Source organism: Capra hircus, chromosome 29 (genome assembly GCF_001704415.2).
Source record: "Capra hircus breed San Clemente chromosome 29, ASM170441v1, whole genome shotgun sequence".
NCBI lineage: Eukaryota > Metazoa > Chordata > Mammalia > Artiodactyla > Bovidae > Capra > Capra hircus.
In genome coordinates, this window is record NC_030836.1 from 36869944 (window position 1) to 36897233 (window position 27290).

Genomic DNA, 27290 nt, shown 5'->3' on the forward strand with positions numbered 1-27290 from the left:
ACTTTGATCTTGCATAGTCTCCAGTCTATGACAAGCTGTGGGACTAAGAGTAGCTTTGTAGTTATTGATGCCAAATGATGAAATACAGGGTTCATGACACTATTCTTTCTTGTATTTGTTATCTTTGAAACCATTTTGTAATCAGAAATTTACAAAATGTCCATTTTGAAGTTTCTGTCTTTAGTGATACACTGTGGGGCTCAAGGTAGCAGATTCAGGCAGGCTCCCAGTGAGACAGTGGTTGGAGACACACATGCTCATTATTCCAGGTCTTCTCCTGTCATCTGAAAACTGCCAACCACACCTAACAACTCTACCCCCACCACTATCTGCATCTCTACTCCCGTGCTAAGCTGCTTAGTTATCCAGCTGGAAATCTTAATGATTCAGGACAGGGTCTGGAGAAAGAAGGAATGTGGTCATTATTAGAAAGAATTAACTGGACCACCCCTCCCTGGTTTTCTCTTCTTTAGTGCTATCTGCAGGTGATAGGCATGGAGAAAGCAATGGCAACCCACTCCAGTATTCTTTCCTGGAGAATCCCATGGATGGAGAAGCCTGGTAGGCTATAATTCATGGGGCTGCTCAGAGTTGGACACGACTGAGAGACTTCACTTTCACATTTCACGTTCATGCATTGAAGAAGGAAATGGCAACCCACTCCAGTATTCTTGCCTGGAGAATCCAAGGGACAGAGGAGCCTGTTGGGCTGCCGTCTATGGGGTCGCACAGGGTCAGACATGACTGACGCGACTTAGCAGCAGCAGCAGCAGGTGATAGGCAGGGTCTGGGTAGGGAGGAAGCCAAAGTGGGCCTGTGGGGATAGATTGAAGAGAAGGGTGGAGGAGTTCACAACCTAGTCACCAACAGGTGGGCAGGTTGCTCAGGACATATGAAGGAAGAAGCATTGGGAAAAGAATGGTTCCTATCAAAGGGCAAGAATTACCTGGGTCTTCTGGTTAAACTTGCTGGAGGACACTTCCTTCCTGCTTGAATTCCTGCTCTAGACATGGAGGGAATAGAGCTGTACTCACTGCTAATGAGTCACAGGGAGAGGGACAGCCTCCCCCAGGGGCCCTTTGATTCCACTCTAACTGTGGGCATCATCCCCAGCCAGTCAGCAACATGGCAGGTCATCCAAAAGATGACCTATTCAAAAAATATTTAAAATATTATGAAATTTATCCAAGAATCTTCTTGCATCTTGTTTCCATAATTCTTTTAGGGGAGCTGATTCAACAGCCCAACATGAGTATCTGCTGAAATCTATAGCCTTCCCACTTGATAACTTCTGACTTATAACTACTTGATCTCATCCCACAGAACCCAAGTGGCAGAAAATTCCCGGGGGGCAAGGCCTCTAAGGTTTTCCGTGTCACAGCAGCTGTGTCCAAGTGGTCTACCACTTCCTGTTCTGAGCTCAGGATCCATGGACATCACCAAGCAGTCACAGCCCCTTGCATACCAGATGCAGCCTCAGCACCCTCAGTGACATGCACCACTGAGCCACTTGCTTACTGATTGACATTGAACTTCAGTCTGGAGCAAGTGTTCTGAAACAAGTCCAGTATCCCTCATTCAAGAGCTGGGAAACCAAACCCTGGGGTGTATGACTCACCCTAATGCTCTAGGTGGGATGGGGAAGTGCTGGGACCCAGGTCCTCTGGTTCTCAGGGTGGAGGAGAGAGCTCCAGGAAGGGAAATATCATCAATTGTATCCACTGCTGGGCCATTCTTAGAGGTCTGCAGACACCAGAGTGAAAGTTCCTTTTCCCTTGACCCACAAATCTGGCTCTGATTCTATCACCAGACATGCCTTCTTGTAGAAGCAGGAAAGCAATACTTGGAGCTGGTTCTGCTGGATTCCAGGCACAGTGGGGGCAGCCCCAGCTGGAGCGGCCCTTGGAGGCTGTCACGCAGGTGGTGCCTGACTCACTCACAGCTCAGCAGCCCCAGAGCTCTGGCTCCTCATTCACACAACACAGACCCTTGGGAAACTGGGTCAAACCGACCTGGGTTCACACCAAGTAACACTTTCTTCTCAGACTTCTGGCAGCTTAGATGCAGTTTCTTCCTCCTTCCTCAGGGAACCTTTGGCTGAGTGAGATTCAGGGGGCTGCAACTAAGCTGGATTTAAGGGATGCGTTCCCTCTTTGATGCTGAAAAAAGACCTTGGCAGTTTGAAGGCTTTGAGAAGGGGTGAACCAGTCATGTTCTTTGGGGACTTTGATTTATGGATCTGATTGGGTAAAAAGAGACAAAACACAAGGCTGGGCTTTTCTGGGCCTGCTGATTGTGAGTTATATACCGGCCACCAGGCTTCAGGGTCAGTTGCTAATGTGAGTCACCTTTGGAGAAGGAGTAGGGGAAAGAGATTTTGGGCAGAGAGCAGTGTGGTCAGGGGGCCACAGGATCACACAGGGCAAGATGAGACAAGAACGATTCCCTGTTTATTGGCTCTCTCAGTTCCCTGGAATTTCCACCCCTGAGGACAAGCACACATAGATAGAGTCACTGGTGGTGACCCTGGCACCTGATTCCCCTGGTGATAACCAGTTTGTGTACGCAATCCTGAGTACAGCAGCCCTGTGACAACCTCAGTCTCCCTTCTGGGGAGGATGAGATGGTGCATTGCTGGTAACTCACAAGTGAAGTATGTAATAAGGTGCTGGTGGGTGAGCTGTGACCATCTTCCAAGTGTGGAAGGAAGATTGTAGGTAGAAGAGTAGTCATTTATTAAGCTTGGTTGCCTTAGGCTTTTGTAGTGGCTGTTTCCTGCATCTAGAATACTCTTCTCCTGGCTTTCTGCATGGCTGGCTCCTTCTCAACATTTAGCATCATCTCAAATGAGTCTCTCTCACGCCTACCTTCCCTGGCCACTCCACTCTCACAAGCACAGAGCCTGATCCATTAAAGAGCCCGTAGACACTGACTGCACTTCCCTCCTTCAAGAACAGAATTATAATTAGCAAAGTGTAAGGTGGGAGAGGGATAAATTGAGAGTTTGAGATTAATATAATCACATCACTACATATAAAATAGATAATCAACAAGGACCTACTATATGGCACAGAAATTCTACTCAATATTCTATAACAGGTATGGGAAAAGAATCTAAAAAAGAATGGATGCATGTGTATGTAGAATGGAATTAATTCCCCATACAATTAATACTAACACAATATGGTAAATCAACTATAGTCCTATATAAATTAAAGCCACTTAAAAAAAAAAAGATTACATCTAGAGACCCGTGGAACTCTTTATACTCACAGGTTTCCAGATATGATGCTGCAGAGGGCAGAGTGGTGTAGAAATCTTGAAATTATCCGAGATGGCATTTTCCTGAGCTTTGGTATCCTTTTGCTTATAGTGTCATCTTTGATTTGTCTTTAGAGGATCTAATACAATGGCCTGTAGACATAAGCTAGGTGTTAGTTGAAGAATGAGAGGTAGGTGTTGGAGGGAGTATGAAATATCAGCTCCCTAGCCTTGGCTTGGGGCACAACTTATGTTTCAGAGTTCCTTGTGGGAACAGGCTGCAGCTTCCCTCTCCAAGACTTGCAAGGAATTAGACCAGGGGTGGTTTCATCCTTTCTCCTGTCCTCCTTCCCCTGTGACCTCACTGGTTTCTTTTGCAGAAATTAAAAAAAAAAGTTTTGGCTGCACTCGGTCTTCACTGCTCAAGTCTTCTCTATCAGCAGTGAGCAGGAGCTACCCTGTAGTTGCTGTGCTTGGGTGTTTCATTCCAGTGTTTTCTCATGTTGCACATCACAGATACTAGGGCACACAGGCTCAGTAATTGTGGCCCACTGGCTTAATTTGCCTGCGGCATCTGGAGTCTTCCCCAACCAGATCTCCAATGCATATTCCAAGCACCCAGCAGATAGACTCCTAACCACTGGATTAAAAGGGAAATCCTTCTGGGAGGGACTTCGAAATCAATCACTTTTACATGAAACTTGGCACTATGGCCTATTTTTGAGGAGACTGATAGAGTGTTGTCCCCTACTGCAAGCAACCTCCTGAGATCAGGACTGATTTATGTTCCCCTCCCAAGTGTTCCTACAGCATCTTGAAGCTGTCCCCGCCATGTGGCTTTGTTCTTACTTGAGTTTCTGAAACCCACACTAGATCACAGTTTCCAGAGGGCAGGGCTGTCACTTGACTCACTTGTAAGTATATGTCAGTAGATCTTGTCTCATTACACCAGACTCTAATGTCAAAACAAGGCTAACACAAAGATCAGTTGTTCTATTATGAGTGCTAGGCTACAGGTTCAACTTCTGTAATCAGACCCTAAATAACATTGTTTTAAATACAATTAAATACAATTTCATCTCTTGTTCTTATAATAACAGTCCAGGTCACTCCACAGTGATGAAGACCCACTTCTTTCTTGTTGCATCTTCCACCTGTGATACTTACCTCTGGTCTAAAGTAGCTTCTCCAGATCCTGTCATTACATCTGTCTTCCAGCTGTGGGACAGACAATACTTCTATTTGGAGGTGATGTATCACTTCTACTCTAATTCCACTGGCCAAAGTAACTTCCATGGTCATGGCAAACCTGGGGGTGGTGGGTACACAGAAGCACAGGGGAATGTGATCCTACTGTAAAACATTCATGATGAATAACAAGGGCCACCACCCTTCGTTCATGTCCTTGTGCTTTGTTCTTCTTTGGTTCTCTCTACCATGCTCTCAGCCTGTTTTAGCCTGTAGATACGCATATAGATGTGATTATGAGAGGATATGGCCTAGACTGAACAAATACAGAGAAAACAAGAAAGAAAAGAAAAAGATAAAGATTAAAAATTCAAAATCTATAAGAAAGCATGTTTGAAATCATTATTATGCATTTATGCAACTTAGGTATGACTGTGGTTTATGAATCAATTTATAAAATAAAGATAAAACAAATTAAAAAAATATATTCACTAAACCCAACAAAATAACAAGGCTATACCATATTAACCACATAGTAGTATCAAGATTAAGTTTGGATGCACATTGCAAAAACCTAAAACACCATAATTTTAACAAGATAAACTTGATTTTTCTTCTTCTGAAACAAATCTGGAGGGGGGCCATCCAGAGCTTGAGTGGAATCCATCTCCAACGTTATCTGGTGATCCAATACAACTGCAGCTGTTCCAGCCCTCACAAGTGAAATCCAGACAGCAATTTGGCAGATCCTTGTTGTACACAGTCAACTATTTTCTAAAGCAATTAATTAGAAAGGAAAAGCTATTTTATTTAAAAATCATTTATCATTTCTATGACAGTTGGCCATCTCATGTGAAGAGTTGACTCATTGGAAAAGACTCTGATGCTGGGAAGGATTGTGGGCAGGAGGAGAAGGGGAAGACAGAGGATGAGATGGCTGGATGGCATCACTGACTCAATGGACGTGAGTTTGAATGAACTCCAGGAGTTGGTGATGGACAGGGAGGCTTGGCGTGCTGCAGTTCATGGGGTCGCAAAGAGTCGGACATGACTGAGTGACTGAACTGATGACAGTGTTGGGTCTTAGTGTGGCATGCAGGATCTTCCTTGTGGTAGGGACTCTCTATTTGAGGAGGGCAAGCTCAGTACTTGCAGCATGTAAATTCTATTTGAGACATGCAAGCTTAATTACTCAGTGGCCTGTGGGACCTTAGTTCTCTGGCAAAGATGCAGCATTCCCTGCATTGCAAAGCAGATCCTTAACCACTGGACCACTGGGGAAGTCCATTTATTCACCTTTTAATATACATTACATGTTTATCATTTGGGGTACTGTTCATTCCTCCTGTAGATCCAGATTTCCATTGCCTTTAAAATTCCTTCTGACTTGAGGCCTTTTAAAAAACACTTCTTGTTAGATTGGTCTGTTGGTGGTGATGCAGTCTTATAGTTGTATGTCTGAGAAAGTATTCTATCTTGTTTTTGATATGTATTTTTCTTGGGTATAGAATTCTGAGTCAATTATATTTCTCTCAGCATTTTAAGATGTGGTACCAGCATCTTCTGGCTAACATTGTTTCATATGCTTAATCTGCTGTCATTCTTACTTTTGTTCTTTGTCTCTTTTTCCTTCTGGCTACATTTCTCTGGTTGATTGTTTTAAACGATGAATTATGATGTGCCGTTGTGAAGTTGTACTTGAGTTGAGTTTCTATGTTTATGGGTTTGAGTTTTCATCATTTATGGAAAATTTTCAGCCAGTAATTTTGCAGTTCTTTTCTCTATTCTCCTGTCTTTTACTTCCTGTAACATATATTCCAGTTACATATATTCTGGTATTCTTAAAGTTGTTTCAAAGCTCTCTGATGCACAATTATTTTTTTCCCCACAGTCTGTCCTTTACTATTTTACATATATCTATTTAATATGCTCAATATTCTTTACCTAATGAATATAAGGATTACAATTGAAGTAAGATTTTAATGTCTTTCCCTGCTAATTCTGTAAACTATATTTTTAAGTGTGTTTCTACTAATTGATTTTCCCCTCATTCTTAATATTCCCTTGCTTCTTTGCACATCTGGAATTTAAAAATTTGCACATCTTTTACAATTTACTTATTTATCTTAATAAGTAATAAATGGAATTCCAGCTGAGCTATTTCAGGGAAGCTATCCTCCTTCCTTGGCACCTCAGTGGCTAAAGAATTCAGCTGCAATGCAGGACACCTGGGTTCGACTGCTGGGTTGGGAAGATCATCTGAAAAAGGGAATGGCTACCCACTCTAGTATTCTGGCCTGGAGTATTCCTTGGACAGTATGGTTCATGGGGTCACAAAGAGTCAGACACAACTGAGAGATTTTCAGTTCGGTTCACTTACTGCTCAATATGCCAGCAAACCTGGAAAACTCAGTAGTGGCCACTGGATTTGAAAAGGTCAGTTTTCATCTCAAATCAAAGAAAGGTAGGGCCAAACAACGTTTAAACTACTGCACAATTTCACTCATCTCACAAACTAGCAAAGTAATATTCAAAATTCTCCAAACTAGGCTACAAACAATACATGAACTGAGAATGTCCAGATGTTCAAGTCAGATTTAGAAAAGGCAAAGGAACCAGGCATCAAAATGCCAACATCATTGGATCATAGAAAAATCAAGAAAATTCCTGAAAAACATCTACTTCTTCATTGACTACACTAAAGCCATTGACTGTGTGGATCACAACAAACTGCAAAATTTTTAAGGAGGTGGAAATACCAGACCATCTTACCTGCCTCCTGAGAAACCTATATGCATGTCAAAAAGCAACAGTTAGAATCGGACTGGTTCCAAATTGGGAAACAGTATGTCAAAGCTGTATTTTGTCACCCTTTTTATTTAACTTATATGCAGAGTACATCAGGGGAAATGCCCAGCTGGATGAAGCACAAGCTGGAATCAAGATGACTGGGAGAAATATCAATAACTTCAGATATGCAGATGACACTAGCCTTATAGCGGAAATTGAAGAAGAGCTAAAGAGCCTCTTGAAAGTGAAATAGGAGAGTGAAAAAGTTGGCTTAAAACTCAGCATTCAAAAACCTTAGATCACATCATCTAGTCCCACCACTTCATAGCAAATAGGTGGGGAAACAATGGAAACAGTGAAAGATTTTATTTTGGGGGGGCACCAAAATCACTGCACATAGTGATTGCAGCCATGAAATTAAAGGACTCTTGCTCCTTGGAAGAAAAGCTATGACAAACCTAGACAGCATAAAATAAGCAGAGACATTACTATGCTGACAAAGGTCTATCTAGTCAAAGCTATCACTTTTCTGGTAGTCATGGATGGATGTGAGAATTGGACCATAATGAAAGCTCAGTGCCAAAGAAATGATGCTTTTGAACTGTGGTGCTGGACAAGATGCTTGAGAGTCCTTTCGCCTGCAAGGAGGTCTAACCAGTCAATTTTAAAGGAAATCAGTCCCAAATATTCATTCTAAGGACTGATGATGAAGCTCCAATAATTTTACCATCTGATAAGAACTAACTCATTTGAAAAGTCCCTGATACTTGGAAAGATTGAAGGTAGGAGGAGAAGGAGACAACAGAGGAAGAGATGACTGGATATGATCACTGACACCATGGACATGAGTCTGAGCAAACCCCAGGAGTTGGTATGAACATGGAAGCCTGACCTGCCCCAGTCCAAGGAATTGCAAAAAGTCGGACACAGTGGAGTGACTGAAATAAACTGAATTTGTCTTAATTAGAGAACAATTAATTTACAATATTATCATGGAATTAGGACAAATAATTTCACAGTTTGTACAGAAATTTTAAATTGGATGTTGAATGTTATAAATTTTACCCTGTCTGATGCTGGATATTTAAACATTTTGATAAGTATTCTGGCACTGCTTTGGACCACTGTTAATTTTGTGGAAACAACTGTACTTTTGAAGGCTTTCCTATTAGTTTTGTTAGCTGAGATGAGACCAGCCTTTAGACTAGGTTTAATTTTCCACACTTGCAAGGCAATACTGTTTTCAGTCCCCTACCGATGTCCTGTGAATTGAATAATTTCCATTCTGGTGGGTGGGGACACAACTAGACTTGGCTCAATTTGAAACTCAATGGTTGTTCCTTCTAAATATGATCAATACTGTCAGCTGAAAACTGGAGGGCTATCTCCTGCAGACTTCCACAGTTCTCTGTGTGTAGCTCTCTCCTGTGAACTCTAGAGTTCCATCTCTTTCTTTCCCAACTTGGGGAGACTACTTGGATCTGCCTGCATTCCCCCTCCCTGTGCCACATGTTGCAAACTCGGTCTAGAGTTGGGACAAGTGTAGAGCTCACCTTGCTTGCTCCACCCTCTCAGGGATTCATTCTCAGCTGCTTAATGTTTGATGTACAAAAAACTGCTGTTTCACTTATTTTGTCTAGCTGGGAACTGTTTGAGGCAGGAAGATAAATGTGGTCTTGGCTTCTCTCTGTCTGCCAAAATGGAGACTGTACTCATTGAGCACCTTGTGCATGCTAGGCACTGACCTCCATGAAGGGGTGCAGACATGATGGGGAACATACGTTGGGTCCTTGGGGAGCCCCAGTCTCGCTGAAGTAACATGCTGATTCCTACATAATAATTGCTATGTTGTATGTACAGAGGACCATCAGGGAGCAGGAAGAAGTCTTTGGAGAAGGAGAAAGGAACAACTCCTGGATAATTGACATTAATGGGTTGGCAGGCCTTTTCAAGCTGGAGAAGCTGTAGGGAAGAAATTCGAAGCCAGGTGGAGGGAATGGAAAGAGCAAAGGCAAGGCGGCAGTGCTGGGAGCTCCCAAAGAACAAGATTCCAGCTCTATCAAATTTTATCGATGCCCAATATTGTCAGGTGATAGAAACATGAGTTTTGTTTTGGAAGTGGTAGAGCAATATTCAATGGAAGGACTGATGCTGAAGATGAAGCTCCAATACTTAGGCCACCTGATATGAAGAGTCAGCTCATTGGACTCTGATGCTGGGAAATATTGTGGGAAGGAAGAGAAGGGGATGACATGATGAGATGGTGGGATGGTATCACTAACCTGGTGGACATGAGTTTGAGGAAACTTTGGGAAATAGTGAAAGACAAGGAAGCCTGGCTTGCTGCAGTCCAAGTAATCACAAAGAGTCAGACTTGACTTAGCAATTGAAGAACAACAACAAGAACATAAGATCCAGAGAAGCTGGTGTCCTGGTGGGAAGGGAGAAAGATTTAGAAGCAAGTGGAGACTGTTGGGCACTGATGCAAGTCCTTCAATTGCAAGCTAAGGAGCACAAGATTTTGAATGTGTTACTAAACGTTTAAAAAAATAAAAAGACTGTTTTCTGCAGGAGTAAGAGCTTTGACTGAATTTGTCCTCTAGATTTTGTTGGGGGATGTGGAAAAGACCTGGAGTGGACTGAGTCTGCAGAAACCAGGTGATCAGTTGCTGGATGACCAGGCTCATGGTAGACATTCTGCACTGGGTGGAAAACAAATCCAGAGAAAAAGTCTCCCTTCTGGAGTGTACATGCCAATGTATGAAGTTGTTGTGGCAGATCACTTAAATGGTATTTTGAGGCAAGCAAGAAATGCATGATGGGGGTTTGCTTTGGTCAATTCCTGTGTACAGTTAGATGACTGAAAGTCTGGTTACACCATTTCTTCATTTCACATATTTCTTCATTAAACAGAAAGTGTAGGAAGATTTATAAGGCAACTGCAGATGTTTTAGACATGAGGGACCAAACAGGGCAGTTCCATTTAAGAGACTGAAATTCGACTGTGCAGGTTGCCATAGTAACAGTTCTTGTGCTATGCTAGAGATGTGGGAAACTGTCAAGAGACCAAAAGCCTTTACAACTCTCTTTGTAGTGTGATTTCAGGTTAGAAATATTTGGCAAGAAAAGGCTGACTGGTAAGGCTGAGGAAGGGAGTAATCTGAGCCAGTGTTTTAGCTTCTATTGGAGCACCAAAACAGAAACATCAGCTCAGTCAGAGTTCTGTGTCATGGCTCAGAAATAGATGTTATTTTGCTTGACTCAATATTTAGCTTTGGGGATTGCAGCCAGAACCTCTAAACAAAAGATTGCCCCATCCCAGGAGGCAGAATACTTCATATTTAATTCAGAGTCAGGAACTCAGAAAGCCTCTCTGGACCACTTGCATGCACACATGCAGTCTAAAAGGTGAAATTATCATCATGGTGCCCATTTTCTAGATGAGGAAACTGAAGTTAAGGGACTTGATCAAGGTTACATAGCTAAGCATGTGAGAAGTCAAGCACAAACCCAGTACTCAAATTGTGTGTTTTTGCTCCATACCCACGGTGGGTGGAGAGAGGTGATCTAGCACTGTTTAGGCAGAAGCAAGAAATATTCAGGTTTAAATTGAAGAAAGTAAAGAAAATCACTAGAACATTCACGTATGACCTCAGTTCAGTTCAGTTCAGTTCAGTCACTCAGTCATTGCTGACTTTTTGCGACCCCATAAATTGCAGCACGCCAGGCCTCCCTGTCCATCACCAACTCCCGGAGTTCACTCAGACTCATGTCCATCGAGTCAGTGATGCCATCCAGCCATCTCATCCTCTGTCGTCCCCTTCTTCTCCTGCCCCTAATCCCTCCGAGCATCAGAGTCTTTTCCAATGAGTCAACTCTTCGCATGAGGTGGCCAAAGTACTGGAGTTTCAGCTTTAGCATCATTCCTTCCAAAGAAATCCCAGGGCTGATCTCCTTCAGAATGGACAGGTTGGATCTCCTTGCAGTCCAAGGGACTCTCAAGAGTCTCCTAACCCCTTACAATTATAGACTGGAGGTGACAAATAGATTCAAGGGATTAGATCTGGTAGGCAGAGTGCCTGAAGACTTATGGGTGGAAGTTTGTAACATTGTACAGGAGGTGGTGACCACAACCATTCCCAAGAAAAAGAAATGGGAGAAGTCAAAGTGGTTGTCTGAGGAGGGCTTAAAAACAGCTGAGAAAAGAAGAGAAGCCAAAGTCAAATGAGAAAGGGAAACATATAACCAATGGAGTGCAGACTTCCAGAGGATAGCAATGAGAGACAAGAAAATCTAGATATAGAGCAAAGCAATGGAATTGTAATGACTAGAGATCTCTTCAAGAAAACTGGAGTTACCATGGTAACATTCCATGCAGTGATGGATGCAAAGGACAGAAAAGGCAAGGACCTAGCAGAAGCAGGAGAGATTAAGACAAGGCGGCAAAAATACACAGAAGAACTACACAAAAAAGGTCTTAATGATCCAGATAGGCATGATGCTGGGGTCACTCATGTAAAGCAAGACATCCTGGAGTATGAAATCAAGTGGTCCTTAGGAAGCATTACTCAGAACAAGTTAGTGGAGGTGATGGAATTCCAGCTGAGCTGTTAAAAGTCCTAGGAGATGATGCTCTAAAAGTGCTTCACTCAATATGTTAGCAAATTTGGAAAACTTAGCAGTGGCCACAGCTCTGGAAAAGGTCGGCCTTATTTCAATCCCTAAAAACAGTAACTCCAAAGAGTTTTCAAACTGCTGAACAATTGTGCTCATCTCACTTGCTAGGAGGTAATGCTCAAAATTCTTCAAGCTAAGCTTCAACAGTACATGAACTGAGAGATTCCAGCTGCAGAAGCTGGAATTAGAAAAGGTGGAGGAACCAGAGATCAAATTGCCAACATCCATTGGATCATACAGAGAGTAAGGGAATTCCAGAAAAACATCTACATCTGCTTCACTGACTATGCTAAAGCCTTTCACTGTGTGGACGACAACCAACTGTGGAATATTCTTAAAGAAGTGGGAGTCCCAGATCACTTACCTGTTTCCTGAAAAATCTGTATGCAGTTCAAAAAGTGACAGAACCAGACATGGAACAGCAGCTGAATGATTCAAAATGGGGAAAGGAGCACGACAAGGTTTTTTGTTACTCTGTAGTTTAACCTATATGTAGGACATATCTCCAAGAAAATTAGAGATACCAAGGGAACATTCATGCAATCATTGGCACAATAAAGGACAGAAATGGTATGGACTTAACAGAAGCAGAAGATATTAAGAAGAGGTGGCATGAATACACATAAGAACTATGCAAAAAAGATGACCCAGATAACCACAATGGTGTGATCACTCACCTAGCCCCAGACATCCTGGAATGTGAACTCAATGGGCCTTAGGAAGCATCACTACCAGCAAAGCTAGTGGAGGTGATAGAATTCCAGTTGAGCTACTTCAGATCCTAAAAGATGATGTTTTAAAGTGCTGCACTCAATAAGGCAGCAAATTTGCAAAACTCAGCAGTGGCTACAGGACTAGAAAAGGTCAGTTTCATTCCAATCCCAATGAAGGGCAATGTGAAAGAATTTCCCTCTCAATTTCACTCATTTCACACGCTAGCAAAGTCATACTCAAAATTCACCAAGGGCAGTGTGAAAGAACTGTCCTATCAATTTCACTCATCTCATATGCTAGCAAAGTAATACTTAAAATTCTCCAAGCTAAGCTTCAACAGTCCACAAACTATGAACTTTCAGAAGTTCAAGCTGGATTTAGAAAAGGCAGAGGAACCAGATATCAAATTGCCAACATCCATTGCATCACAGAAAAAGCAAGAGCATTCCAGAAAAACATCTTCTTCTGCTTTATTGATTGAGCCAAAGCCTTTGACTGTGTTGATCACAACAAACTGGAAAATTCTTCAAGAGGTGGGAATACCTAACCACCTTACCAGCCTCCTGAGAAATCTGTATGCAGGTCAAGAAGCAACAGTTAGAACCAGACATGGAAAAACAGACTGGTTCCAAATCGGGAAAGGAGTACATCAAGGCTGTATATTGTCACCCTGCTTATTTAACTAATACGCGGAGTACATCATGTGAAATGCCAGGCTGGATGAAGCACAAGCCAGAGAAATATCAATAACCTCAGATACGCAGGTGACACCACCCTTATGGCAGAAGGTGAAGAGGAAATAAAGAGCCTCTTGAAGAAAGTGAAAGAGGAGAGTGAAAAAGCCCACTTAATACTCTACATTCAGAAAACTGAGTTCATGGCATCTGGTCCCATCACTTCATGGCAAATAGATGGAGAAACAGTGGAAACAGTGGCAGACTTTATTTTCTTGGGTTCCAAAATTACTGCAGATGGGTACGGCACCCATGAAATTAGAAGACACTTAACTCCTTGAAAGAAAAGCTATGACCAAACTAGACAGCATATTAAAAAGCAGAGACATTACATTGCTGACAAAGGTCTGTATAGTCAAAACTATGGTTTTTACAGTAATCATGTATGAATGTGAGAGATGGACTATAAAAAAGGCTGAGCACTGAAAAATTGATGCTTTTGAACTGTGGTGTTGGAGAAGACTCTTGAGAGTCCCTTGGACTGCAAAGAGACCAACTAGTCATTCCTAATGTAATCAATCCTAAATATTCATTGGAAGGACTGATGTTGATGCTGAAACTCCAATATTTTGGCCACATGATAGGAATAGCCGATTCATTGGAAAAGACCCTGGTGCTGAGAAAGAGTGAAGGGAGGAGAAGAAGGGGATGACAGAGGATGAGATAGTTGGATAGCATCAATGACTTGATGGACATGAGTTTTAGTAGGTTCCGAGAGTTGGTGATGGACAGGCTGCAGTTCATGGGGCGGCAGAGAGTCGGACAGAAATGAGTCACTGAACTGAACTGAGGACACATCATTCAAAGTGCTGGGCTGAATAATCCCAAGCTGGAATCAAGATTGCTGGGGGAAATAACAACAGCAGATATGAAGATGTTACCACCCTAAAGGAAGAGGAACTAAAGAGCCTCTTGATGAGGGTGAAAGAGAAAAGGAAAATGCTGCCTTAAAAACTCAGCATTCAAAGAACTAAGATCATGGCACTCAGTCCCAGCATTTAATGGCAAGTAGATGGAAGCAAAGTGGGAACATTGGCAGATTTTATTTTCTTGGGCTCCAAAATCACAATAAGCCTTGACCACAGCCATGAAATTAAAAGACACTTGCTCCTTGGAAGTAAAGCTATGACAAACCTGGACAATGTATTAAAAAGCAGAGATATCACTTGGCTGACAAAGGTCTGTAGTGTCATAGCCATGGCTTTTTCCAGTAGTCTTGTACAGATGTGAGATTATAGAATGGAGAGCACCTAAGAATCGGTGTTTTTGAATAGTGGTGCTGGGGAAGATTCTTGAGAGTCCCTTACAGAGCAAGGAAATGAAACCAGTCAATCCTAAAGGTAAGCAAACTTTGACCCCTGCTGTCCCAGATGAGGCCTCTGTCGAGGGTGTCCAGGTGGGAAGAACTGATGCTTCCACTCCAAAAGTGCCTAATCATGGCAGCTCCAACCAAATGGTTTGTAGCACCACCCCTGGAGGGAGCTCAGAAAGGCTGAAGCCTCTGTGTACCCTGGGTGCCCCAATATATGAGTTGCATTCTCCCCAGCAGAGTTGGAGGCCAAGGAAGGGGCATTTGAGCCCTGCAGGAGGAGGATGACTCAGGGATCCACAGGGGCCATCACTTGTCAAGTGGGACTGGACAGGACACAGCAAGCGTGTGTGGCAGAGAGCTGGTGACTGGGGTGTGGGGACAAAAACAAATCCTTTCAGTATGATGGACTCACACAGAACCCCTGGAGCAGAATCCCACTTGCCAGTGTTCACCTGAGATGGGATGATTAGAATGTTTTCATTATCCTTTATAATTCCTCAGAATGAGGAGATGGTGGAGTTGGTGGTGGAAGAGTCATAAACTCTTACATAGTCTAGACCATTCCCTAGCCACTATCTTTGCAGCTACAACTACCCAGCTCCAGGCATGTGGTTCTGCAGGAAATTGACAATCATGTTTGCTGCTGAGTTAGGGCCACATGACCATGTAAAGCCACTCATAGGACCCCATGGCACTGCCAGGATGGTTGGTCTCCAGCTGGACATGTGATCTGAGGTGGGCCATTCAGAGCACTCCCTAGGATCCTGATGTCTCTGAGCTTCTCTTCTTATGGGTTAGACTTCAGGATACAAAATCCTAGGGCAGGTAGCTCTGGAGTTCCTCACTAGGTGTAGAAGCCTTAGGGAAGAAAGCTGTCAGGCTAAGACAATCAAAGAAGAGACAGGAGAAACAGCAAGGATGAAAAAGAGAAACCTGATGACTTCTGATTTCTTGGGGCCAGTCACTGAGATCTTTGGATCTGCTCTGGTTCCCATGTTCCAGATCCCCAGAATCCAGCCAATAAGTTCTCCCTTTCCTTGAAGCCAGTTGGAGTTGGGCTCCTCTCAGTTGTGCCTCAGACTTGGCACAAGATCCTTCTTGATCATTATGTACCTCCCAGACACAAACAGAGGCACCCATTTGTTTTAGCACCATTAAGAGTGAAACCTTTTATTCTTTACTGAGAATAGGGTTTGCAGATCACCAGATGCAGTTCACCAGCATCCCTGGGCAAGAGTGCCCTAAGTTTTTGCCAGTGTGTGTTTGGAGCAGCTTGATTGATTCCTCAACCAGTCCAAGCATTTACGCTGCCTGAGCCAGGCCAATCCTGTTATTTCCTCGATCATAAACTGAGAAATACAGCCTCAGGAAGATGTCACCCAGGACCCAGGTCTCTCTGTGTTTAAAAATTTCTGTGCCTCCTTTAAAGGTGCTAAAGCAGCCGCCTTGAGCATCCTAGGGGAGTTAGAGACACATACCAGTCAGCCTGAGCCCTTACCTGCGACTCCCCCCCGATATCCAGACTCAGCACACTTCTTTGTTTAATTTCCCTCTTTTGGTAAGTATCAGGTGATTTTTCTCAGCAGCTGGGGATGTGATGGTTCATCCAAAACAAAAAGGGCCAAAACATGTGATTGCCAGAAGGAAGGGTGTGGGTGAGAGGAGGACAGGGAGTAGGGGATTATCAGGTGCAAAGTAATATACAGAGGAATGATAAACAACAAAGTCCTACTGAGAGCACATGGAAATATATTCAATATCTAGTGATAAACTGTAATGAAAAAGAATAAGAAAAAGAATATATATTTTTGTATGTGTATAACTGAGTCAGTTTGCCATGCAGCAGAACTTAAGGCAACATTGAAGATTAGTCATACTTCAATACACATTTTTTAGAAAAAAACAAGTGTCCCATAGCTCTCTTCACACTCTCTTGCTTCTTTCCTACTGACTTCTGCTTCTTGTTTTCTTGCAGATTTTTCCGGTTCTTCTTCATCCCCACAACCTGTTCTTTATTAAAAACCTTCATTTTGTATTTGAGTGTAGGTGTTAACAATATTTTGAGTTTCAGGTGGATGATGAAGTGACTCAGTCATACATATACATGTATCCTTGTCCCAAAGATACCCCTCCCATCCCGGCTGCCACCTAACATTGAGCAGATTTCCCTGTGCTATACAGTAGCTCATTGTTGGTTATGCATGTTAAATACATTAATAGCAGTTCTCACAACACGTTCTTTAAGTCTTCACTCAGGCCCTCTGGGAAAACTCCTTGGAGCCACACTAACCTGCTTTGGTCACTCCAGGAATGGCTGGGTGATTCACTCTCATGCTCCACCCCCACCGGTCAGTCTGCAGCCCTCATCACCCCTAGAAAGTCCCCATTGCCCCTTTGCAGAGCACCTTTGGTGCCATTTGCATGAAATCTAGTGTAGATTTGCCTAGAGACAAGCAGGCCCCCTTATTGTGCTATGAGTCTGTGGGGTTAGAATTCCTGAAATTCCCTCTCTTCCTCAAAGCCTTCTTTGAGCCCATCAGCCTGCTCTGAGCTCCCACAGGGAGCTGACATGAAGCCTCCCCCCTGTGTCAGGGCTGTACCGTCACTGTGCACCCTTTGGTCACCTTAGCATCCAACTTACCCACAGAGGGCTTAGGTATCCCAACTCACAAAGGGGGCACATGGGCGTAGCAACAGAAAGATGCAGCTGAGACTAGGGTATCCAAACAAGGAAAACTTCAAGAAGGGAAAGGAGACTGTTAATCCCTATAGTGGGACAGCACATTGGGACTGTCCCCAGCCATTCTCCTTGTCACATGGCCTATTTCAGGGATTGCTAGAGCTGACTTTCTGTGTTCATGCATCTGAGGGCTCTGATTGAACTGAAGTTCTCCGTGGCTGAGGTCCTTAGTGTTCCCCTCTTCTGGTGATTCATACCAGGCCAGCACAGGGTGGTGTCTCCACATCTATTTCAGGAAGATCAGTGCCCCAGACTGACCTTTACTCTCAAGTGGTTGGTTTTGTGGGAGGCACTGACCCAGGTACAGGGGCTCAGGAGCATCTGCCATGGTGTGACATGGCCTGCAGAGGGTGCCTTCCTCCCTGAACCAGCTAAAGGGTTTCTGCAAGTTCCTATATGAGAACCAACCCTCAAGGCTGTCCCCTCACCTTGAGGATGTAGGCTTGAGCTGGCAGCGTGTAGTTGATGCCATTGATGGTGAAGATAATAGAGGGCAGGATATTGATGGAAGAACAGGAAACGTAGTGCTGTTAGAGAAAGAGGGAGAGAGGTTGGCCCTGGAGATCCTTGTTGTGTGTGGAGACTGAGAGTGACCCTGTGGCATGACCCTTCACCTTGGGACCCAGGGGCGTGGTGCCGATCAGCCTCTGAATGTTAGTGACCAGTCTTGTTGGGCCGTTGATCAATGATGTCCCTGTGTCCACGAGGGCCTCGCAACCGCCAGAACAACCAATAAGCTTTCCTTTCATGGAGATGCTGAGAGACAGTGGAACAAAAAGCATCAAGGTAACTCTGAGTCTCCCCAGAGCTGCCCCCTTCCCGACTGTCTCCTGAACAGCCCTTCAGAGATGTCAAGGCAACATCTCTCTCCCTGACTCTTTTACTTTGCTCTCGACATGACACCTTCCTTGACATCCTTGAATGCAATATTTGAATACACCAGGCTTTTTTGTACCTTGACGCAGCTGGCCTTCCTTCCTAGAAGACCCCCCTCTCCTTTGACTAGCAAATTTCTTCTCCTCTTCCAGATTCCAGCTTAACTGTCATGGTTTCAGTGAAGTCTTTTCCTCTGTGTACATCAGTCTCCTGTCTTGGTCATTCTCTGTAGACCCTTCCTCATGTCTAGCATGTACCAAAGTGAAAATTCACCATGTCTGTGAGGCATTTCTTGTACATTTGCCTTCTCAGATGTGAGGGTAAGTTTTTTTCTCATCATATCCCTAAAGTGCCTGGCCCAGAGTGGATGCACAATGCTTGTCTGTTGAATGAGTGAATGAAGACTGTGAAAATAATGAATGAGGACCACCAGAACTGTATCTGGTGTCGAACAAAAATGGGTCAAATACACAGTGAAGATGGAGGTTCCCTGCAACAGCAGATTCTCATGGGGTGGAGAAGACCAGCTGCCCTGGGAGAGGGTGTCTCCAGCACTGCTCACTCACCCAGCTCAGACACTGATGCCCTGGCCAGGCGATACCTGAGTAGCCCAGGGGACCTCCAAAGGACAGGTCCGCATTTGTCTGAGGATACTACACAGAATCCCATCAATTATTTCCCCTTGTTCTCAAGCCATTCCTAGATCCCACCTTCCTGTTCTCCCAGTTACAGCAGCTTCTCCACTGTGTGCTTAGGATAAACAATAGGTAGCTAGGTTAAGTGGGGTGTCTTATTATGAGTTGCTTTCAGATCTCAAGACTGTGGCCAACCTCTCTCCACTGCTGGCTAGCTTCTCCCTAAGGAAACCAGTTTTCTCCCATTTGTTCAGGAAGTTCCCTATGTTTAAATTGACATTTATATGAACTGAGAGCTTCCTCAGTCCTGTGTAAACATGGACAGTTGGTTGTCTTATCACAGCTCTGTTCAGGCTGAGGAAATTCTCTCTGATTCTCTTTTCACCACACTGTAGGGTCCGCTAACCGTGTTCCCCACCTCACACTCAGGGGTGAAACCCTCCCCCAGCTGCACAGGCCTTTATGAACCCTGTGAAGGACCCTGGAGAGAGCCCTGGTCAGGAGGCCTGGGGCAATTATGAATCCATGGGTGGTTTTTGTATCTGTGTGTTTCTGTGTTTGTGTGTGTATTTGTAAGTGGCTCTGTGTGTTTGCTTGTGTGTCCATCTGCCTATGCAATGTATGTCTCTGTGTGTTTGTATCTATCTGCTTGTGTGTTTATATGTGCCTGCCTTTGTGTTTGTGCGTGTCTGTGTGTCTGTATGTGTCACCGTGGATGGTGTATATGTCTGGTGTATGTCTGTGAGTGCATTTGTGTGTGTCTGCTTTGTGTCTGTGTACTGATGTGGGAGCATCCCTTGGGGTGACCCTCAGAGGGAGAAGCTTACTGGTCTATGTTTATACGCCAGTCACCCACTCGGGACAATGGTATCCAGTTGAGCTGTCCCTTGTAGTAGGCTTTGTCCACGCCACCCAACATCAGCACACTGCCGTTCACCGTGCTTCTGTAGAAAGAAGGAAGAGGGTGATTCTTGGACGACAGTAACAATTGCACTGTCAGGACTGTGCTTGTCCACCCATCAAGGCCCTGATAATGTCCCTACTTACAGATGCAGAAATTGAGGCTATGAGCGATTGTAAACTGGACCAAGGTCAGTTACTGACTAATAAGTGGCACAGAGGAGGGTAGAACCTGGGCCACCTTCCCTGGGCTCCACCTACCCAAACTTCTGAAGAGTTCTGGACCTTCTGTGACCTGAGTGCTCAGAGATACCCTCAGAAGACAGTGTGTTGAAGGTTTTGGCTTCCCCTTGTCTCAGGCCAGAAAAATCGAGGCCTGAAAGTGCTAAAGGTGTGAGTTCAGGCTCACCCAGGGTTGGCACCACTAGCCTGTGACCTGTGCTGTCCATAGGGCCCCACATTCAGTAGGGGACTCAACCTCTGCTCTCCCTGGCTTCAAATCCCAATACTTGTTGAAAAAGGATTCCCACACTTTCATTTTGGGTCCCGCACTTCTGTTTTGCACTGGCTCCTGCAAATTGTGTAGCTGATCTGGGCTCCCAGTGAAATGTTAATGAGGAAGGAAAGATTTCCACCATCCCTCTCTTTCCATCCATTTCGAAATCATCAGTATATCTTGTTGCCTTTTCTTCCAACTCACATCCTGATACCTTGCATTAGTTTTCATCTCCACTCACCCCCCTACTCCAAACCGCTGCTCTTGAACCCAGGAGCATGATTGTGTTCCAATAAAGCTTTATTTATAAGGGCCAGTAATGATGCAAGGTGGGGCCCTGGGGCCATAGTTTTCCTGGGTTAGATTATCTCTCAGGATACTTCTGTATCAAGTGTTCGATAATTTTCTTGCAACTGAAACATCTTAAGCTAATTTGGAGAGAGGGCTTGTCCAGCTCAGACTTACTTGCTCAAGTAGAAGGCAAAGATCGGCTCAGAAATGGCACCTTGTTTCTTCAGGTTGTCAAAGATGGGGATGGCTCCTAAGATGGAGTTGTTGGGGTAGTTCAAGCCCAAGACGCCATCAAAGGGTAACCCATTAAATCCATACTCCTCCAGGCTTAGACCAAATGGCTGGTCAGTACTTACAAGGTTCCCAATCTGAGGGAGAGAAGAGTGTTCCCACTTACAGATTTGTGAAGCAGGGCTAGGACTGGGCTAGGGTGCCTTGCCATTAAATCCTTAGAGAAGAACTGAGGCTGGGCTGTGTTTTTGGTAGACCTCAGACAGTTAGACCAAGCTAAGGAGAATTTGGATTCCGTTTGTGAGGGGTTGTGGATTTTACAGTATTGTAAAGTAAAATAAAGAAAAAATAAAAATTAAAAAAAAATAAAAAATAAAACAACAACAGCAACAAAACAAACAAACAACAACAAAAAAACATCTGCCCCTCTGAAAAAACATCTGCCTGAGTCAAATTGGCTTCAATTCTTCTGTACAGTTGGGGGAAAAAGAAAAAAAAAAAAGTCAGGACAGGACCTAATGGTGCCCCGTTCGGGACAATATAAGTAGAGAGCAGAACAGTCTTCTCTTTGTCATCACTATGACCTCATGACAGAAATGGACTGAGTTCACTATAATATACTGTGGATTCTGCATCTGCCCAGGAAGACAGAAGCCGAAAATACAATGTTGCTTACAGGGTTCTATGAAGATACTGCCTGGGAAATACACTTTTGGGGACATGTGTGTGTTTGTGTGAGTGTTTGTGAGAGAAAGAGAATAAAAGAGAGAGGAGAACTACTCAGGTACTTTGAGAGAGGGAGGTCATAAGTTTTATTAGACTCTCAAAGGTCCCCAAGAGTGAGAACTCATTTATCAGGCCTCTCTGACATCTCTGTACCACTTCTTTCCATCTTGGATATCGGCAAGACTTGACTGCCACCAGGGTCCCCAGATCAGTTTGATTCTGCCCCCAAATACCCCATGGCAACTTAAGTCCTGAAAACCCAGCCCAGCTCCACTGCTTACCACGTGTGTGACCTCTGCAAGGCCCTTGCTGTCTGCACCTCAATTACCTCATCTGTATTATGAGCTAATCAAAGTACCTGCTGTGTAGGGTTGTTGCAGGATTAAACCAGTTACTACCCGAAAGTGCTTGGAACATTCTGAGAATTTAAAAGTGGGTGCTTCCCCCCCTCCTCTTCTAGCTCCCAGCAAAATGAACCTTGAACTGCTTATGGGCAGAGGAGCTGCAAGTCCACATCCCAAGGTACTCTCTGGGTTAACTAATCTGGGAGTTTGTATGGCACCATGGGTGCTGTCGTCCCAGGCACAGGACCCTGCGGGTAATCACTAGGGGAGTTAGTGTAGGATGGGTCCTGCCAGCTGGTCCTGCATCTTTTTTGTAGCTGTGGTCACTTCGTTCCCAGTCCTGACTCAGCTTCTGTTTACACGTTACCCGAATGGTGTCATAAGCAAGATGTCCCTTTACTCTCCCAGATCCATAGGTGATTTCAAAGGGCTTGGTCGTATGCCGGTAGGTGGAAGACTCCCAATACTTGAAGGTAATGTGTGAATCTGCAGACACAAGAGATGAGTGTCAGAGAGTGACACTGTCAGATGAGTCAGACACACTGTCAGATGAGTGTCAGGTGCCAATGATGAAAAAGGGGGGTGTCAGACAAGTAAAAGATGGGTGGGTTGGGAGGTGTCTGTACTCACAACAGGCGGGACTGGTGCAAAAGTTGGAGGGCACCCACAAGTCAGATGAGCCTGTGTCAAACACAACCCGGAATTGCTGAGGGGGTGTTCCAATGGTGATGTTACCCACGTAGGCCGTCTATGGGGACCAGGAAGGGTGGGTTAGTGTAGATCTGGCTCCCCTCGATTTCCACACTGCTGCCTCCCTCTGGGTGTCACATGTCCCCTGAGATCACTCTCCAACCACCATGAAGTTCACAATCTTTCTCAGAGAGGTGCCTGCATTTGATATTTTTTCCTGCACTACACAGCATGAAGGATATTAAATCTATGACCAGGCATTGAAGAAGTACCTCCTGCATTCGAAGCCCAGAGTCATGACCATTGGACCCCAAGGGAAGTCCTGGTGCCTCCATTTGAGAAGCTTTCTAGTCTCTCCAAACCCAACCTGAGCACCTCCATCTACAGGAGGTCCTCTTTGATCAACACCACTCTCTCCCTCTAAACTCAAACCACATCCAATCAACACCACACAGGTGACCCTTTCATTTGACATATATTTACTCTTTGCCTCGCTCCCAGGCTGGCCTGGGCATTCTTGAAAGCAGAATGAGCCCTTTTTTCCTAATCTAATAAAAATAATCACAGTTAGATTCTTATGTTATTACACAGAATAGGGGTTTGGTAAATTTTTACAGCTGTGGTTCTTGCACCTGTGGAAGTTGAATTCCTTTGCCTGGGGATTCACAATTACTTTGCAGTTGGCTTTACCTTTTGATCAGAGATGGTCACCCTTTATCTGTAACTGAGTGCCTCACTTAGTTCAGAAAACAATCTCCCTCAAACTAATGACACATTTCTGACACAGAAATGGAGGTTTACCTGCCACAAAAATGGATGTTTACCTGCCACCTGGTCATTTCAGGGCCTAGTCACCACAGGCCAAGAGTGGAGGATGAGAATGCCTTCTCCTCTGGGAATGGGGTCCCTGTTCCCCATTGTCCCTGCCTTCTGCCCCTGTCCCAGCCCCAACATCTGATCTGCCGCCTGCAGATGAGCCCTAGTGCTAAGCCACACCACCAGGGGGCGCGGGGGAGCACCATCCTCCCAATAGACTCACATCCAGGAAGTTCCTCATGGGTACAGAAGTCATTTTTGAGTTACGAGTAGAAATCTGGGCCAGTCTATAAGCGTATTCCTTCAGGAAATTGTTCAGCAAGCTTTTTTCATTGAGGGTTTCTTGCATGACGTTCACTTTCATTAGAGGTATTCTTTCACCGATCATTGGGGAAAGAAAACAAAGAAGAAGCAACAATTAGCTGTATCTGTTAAGGTATAAATGTCATTGTAATGGCACTGTGTATTTCCCAATCACTTTTATAAGTGTCACATTATTATCAGAACTTTATGCATATACCATGGGAAATACATAGATTTGAAAATAGGTTCTGTTCTGTAATCTTGGGTAAGCCATTTGACCATGTGGGGTCTCAGTCTCTCCCTTGGTAAAAAGGTGGAATGTAATAATTCCCACCCTCCAAATAGAATATTTGGGGGATAGGTGAAGTGATGGATATAAGGCACCTGATAAATAGGAAGTCTCAACAGTGACAGCCATTAGCATTGCTGTTGCCATGCCACTGTATCTTTCTCATAGAAGCCCAGGGAAGGAGGTAGAAGTGGGATTCCTGTCATCTTTTACAATGGAAGAATTTGAAATGCAAGAGGTTTGTGAGTTGGCTGTGGTCACGCTGCTTGTCAGATATAAAACAGTGTATAAGTAGCTATTCCACTCATTTTCTAAGTTGAAATAGAAGAGAGAGTTGAAAGAAGAATCTAGGAGATAAGGAACAAGTTAGGGAAATTCAGAGGCTTGAGAAGGAAGGATGAGTCAAATGAAGTTTAAAAGAAAGGAAAACAACACAGAGAGAAATACACTCACAGAGACTTCCAAAGAGATGGAGAGATAAACGACAGTGATACAGAGATGCAGACATAGACATATACATAGTGAAATAGAGAGAGAACAAAGAGGACATGTTGAATAAAATGTAGAAAAAGTGCTATTCCACAGGACCACAACTACATCTGCATAGACTGTGCATTGAACAATTGCAAGGAGTTCCATTTTCAATAGATCGTGAGATGACTGGACTCCAAGAGTTGTGCAACCATGCAAATCTACACCAAGACCCTTGCTACCTTCCTATAGCAAGGTACTTATCAATAAGTAAGAAGTGAACTTTAAGACTGTCAGGGAAATATTTAATTCTCTTCTAAACCTGATGGGTGGAAGAATAATCAGATGAAAGGAAAAATCCGAGAAAGGAAGATGCTGCTGCTTACAGTCCCCATACTTACTCGACTATGCACTCTGAGAGGGCCACCAGCCCGAGGAGCACAAGCCACTTCATGTTTCTTTCCTGGCTCCAGGTACTCAAAGAAGTTTGGGTTCCTAGCATGTAGTGGTGACCAGGAGCTCCCAGTTATATATGCTCTGACCTGCACCAAGTTTCCCCTTTAGGCCACTAAAAGGCCTGAAAAAAACCAGAAATCTCAAGATAAAATCTTTACCTCTATCAGTGTCCTTGGCAAGTGGACTTTGAAGCTTCTCAGGATACAGAAAATTCAAGTGTAATCTCTTCTTTGAAGCTTGGCTGAAAATCAAACTGATCTGCATGGACATCTAAGAAGATGGAGAATCTTGCCTACTTGGAGAAAAAAACTGCTAAAAACATCATGAAAATGGATACTAGTGGCCATGCTCATCATTCGTGGTTTCATGTCATCTTCCTAGCCACTTCATGAGATATGCATTTCTGTCTTCATCGGAGAAGAGATTGCTAGGAGGATAAGTTGTCAAATGGCAAAGTGAAGACTTCAGGGACAGCCCAGGGACATACAACTGGCTTTAGGTAGTGGGTCTAATGGCAGACATCAGGGGCACCTATGATGCCAGGCTACATCAAAGATTTAGGGCAGAGCAGTACTTCAATTGCATGCTTTCAGTATTGGAAGAAATGTCATATGCATCCACAAGATATTTTATATCATCCAACAAATGTACAAGGAAGAACTGTGTGCTGGGTTCTGGGTTAAAGGCTTCAAAGTCAAAGTTGATCAAGACAAAAGTAGTCTTTATCTTAAGACAGCCAGCAGTCTAGTTCTTACAAACTCATGGCCTCAGGAGGCAAGAGAAATGATACTAGGACTAGGTTGCCATGTTGCAGCACAGGCCTTACCACTGGGAGCAGCCTTTCCTCCACTTCAACCATGTGGAAAGCAGGTTGTATATTTATGTACAATATACTGATTTTAATATTAGCAACTAATTTTTTTTTCCCCTTAAAAAACAGTGGGCATGAAATCTCCACAGCGATGTGCTAGAATCAGCCTTCAGTCTCTGCAGGTTTTTATTTCTGGCCTAGAGTTGGGAGTGCCCTGGGGAAAGAAGGTATGTAATTCAAGTTGGATGATTTCCAAAGGGACTGAATGCATACTAAACATGTTTGTTTCCTTTCTATTTATAAATAAAGATCATTAGGAACATACAAACCAGCAAATTTAACTGCTGAAGATAAATGGAGATATTTTGGGTGTAATTTTTCCATAGGGTCTATGCCATGAAAGATTTTGTCTGCCACACGAAACATACAAAAAATAATTTTGAAATGTCTTACCAATCAAAGAACACAAAACAACTGTGGCAGCCAAAGTAAAGACAATCGGGTTTAATGACTCGTCCAGGACTTTCAGGGCCTATTCTGGCATGAGATCTATTCATGCCTGTCCCTTGAATACAACAGGAGCCTCTCCTGGTTGCCAAATGTGTATAGATGGGGCACTGTGTTTTAATCCTCATTTTTGCATATTGTTTAAATTCAGTTTTGGTGGTTAAATTCCAACAAGGGTAATATCACATCACTGACAAGTGACAAACGTATATGCCCCTTGAACGATGGTGTTGGAGAAGTCTCTTAAGAGTCCCTTGGACTGCTAGGGGATCAAACCAGTCCATCCTAAAGGAAATCAGTCCTGAATATTCACCGGAAGGACTGATGCTGAAGCTGAAGCTCCAACTGTTTGCCCACCTGATGGGAGGAATGGACTCATTGGAAAAGACCCTGATGTTGGAAAAAATTGAAGGCAGGAGGAGAATAGGAAGACAGATGATAAGATGGTTGGATAACATCACCATCTTGGTGGACATGAGCTTGAGCAAGTGCTGGGAGTTGGTGATGGATAGGGAAGCCTGGCATGATGCAGTCGATGGGGTTGCAAAGAGTCGGACAGGACTGAGTGAAATAGAGGAGAAAGAATGACAAATCTGATTGTATCAAGTTGGTGACTAGCTGCATGGAACAACACATTAATTAAGTGTCTTTAAAATTCAAATTATGACTACATTCAAAGTGGAATATCCTCTAATGACAAACAAAAATACTGCCCATCCAAAAGAAAACCAAAGAAAATGAAAAGAAAATAAATCTGAAACTATGTTCAACAACCTGCGGTTCCGATTTTGTTTCTGTTATTGTAACAGAATCATATGTCTCTTAACAGGTAAAAGCAACTCAATAATTAAAACTAATATTGTTCTGAAGAATCACTTTCATTGGTTAGAAAAAGAGGTTCACACATAACATAAAGAAGTTTAATTAAAACCCTACTGTCTTAAATCTTGAACTGAAAGCATAATTTTGTACTAACTAATTATATTCCTTTTTATTTTATTTTTTAGGGTAAATGTACTTCTTATTCTGACC

General features: G+C 43.6%; 1 protein-coding gene across 1 annotated transcript; it reads right to left on the reverse strand.

The window, feature by feature from the left end:
• LOC102179918 (pregnancy-associated glycoprotein 1-like) lies at positions 15979-24971 on the reverse strand. Its single transcript, XM_005699665.2, has 9 exons — positions 24886-24971; positions 23645-23795; positions 22546-22663; positions 22283-22401; positions 20789-20982; positions 19755-19871; positions 18031-18172; positions 17845-17943; positions 15979-16131 (listed from the first exon to the last, which is right to left on the reverse strand). Exons 1-9 carry the CDS (start codon positions 24936-24938, stop codon positions 15979-15981), a joined length of 1146 nt encoding a protein of 381 aa, XP_005699722.1. The 5' UTR covers positions 24939-24971.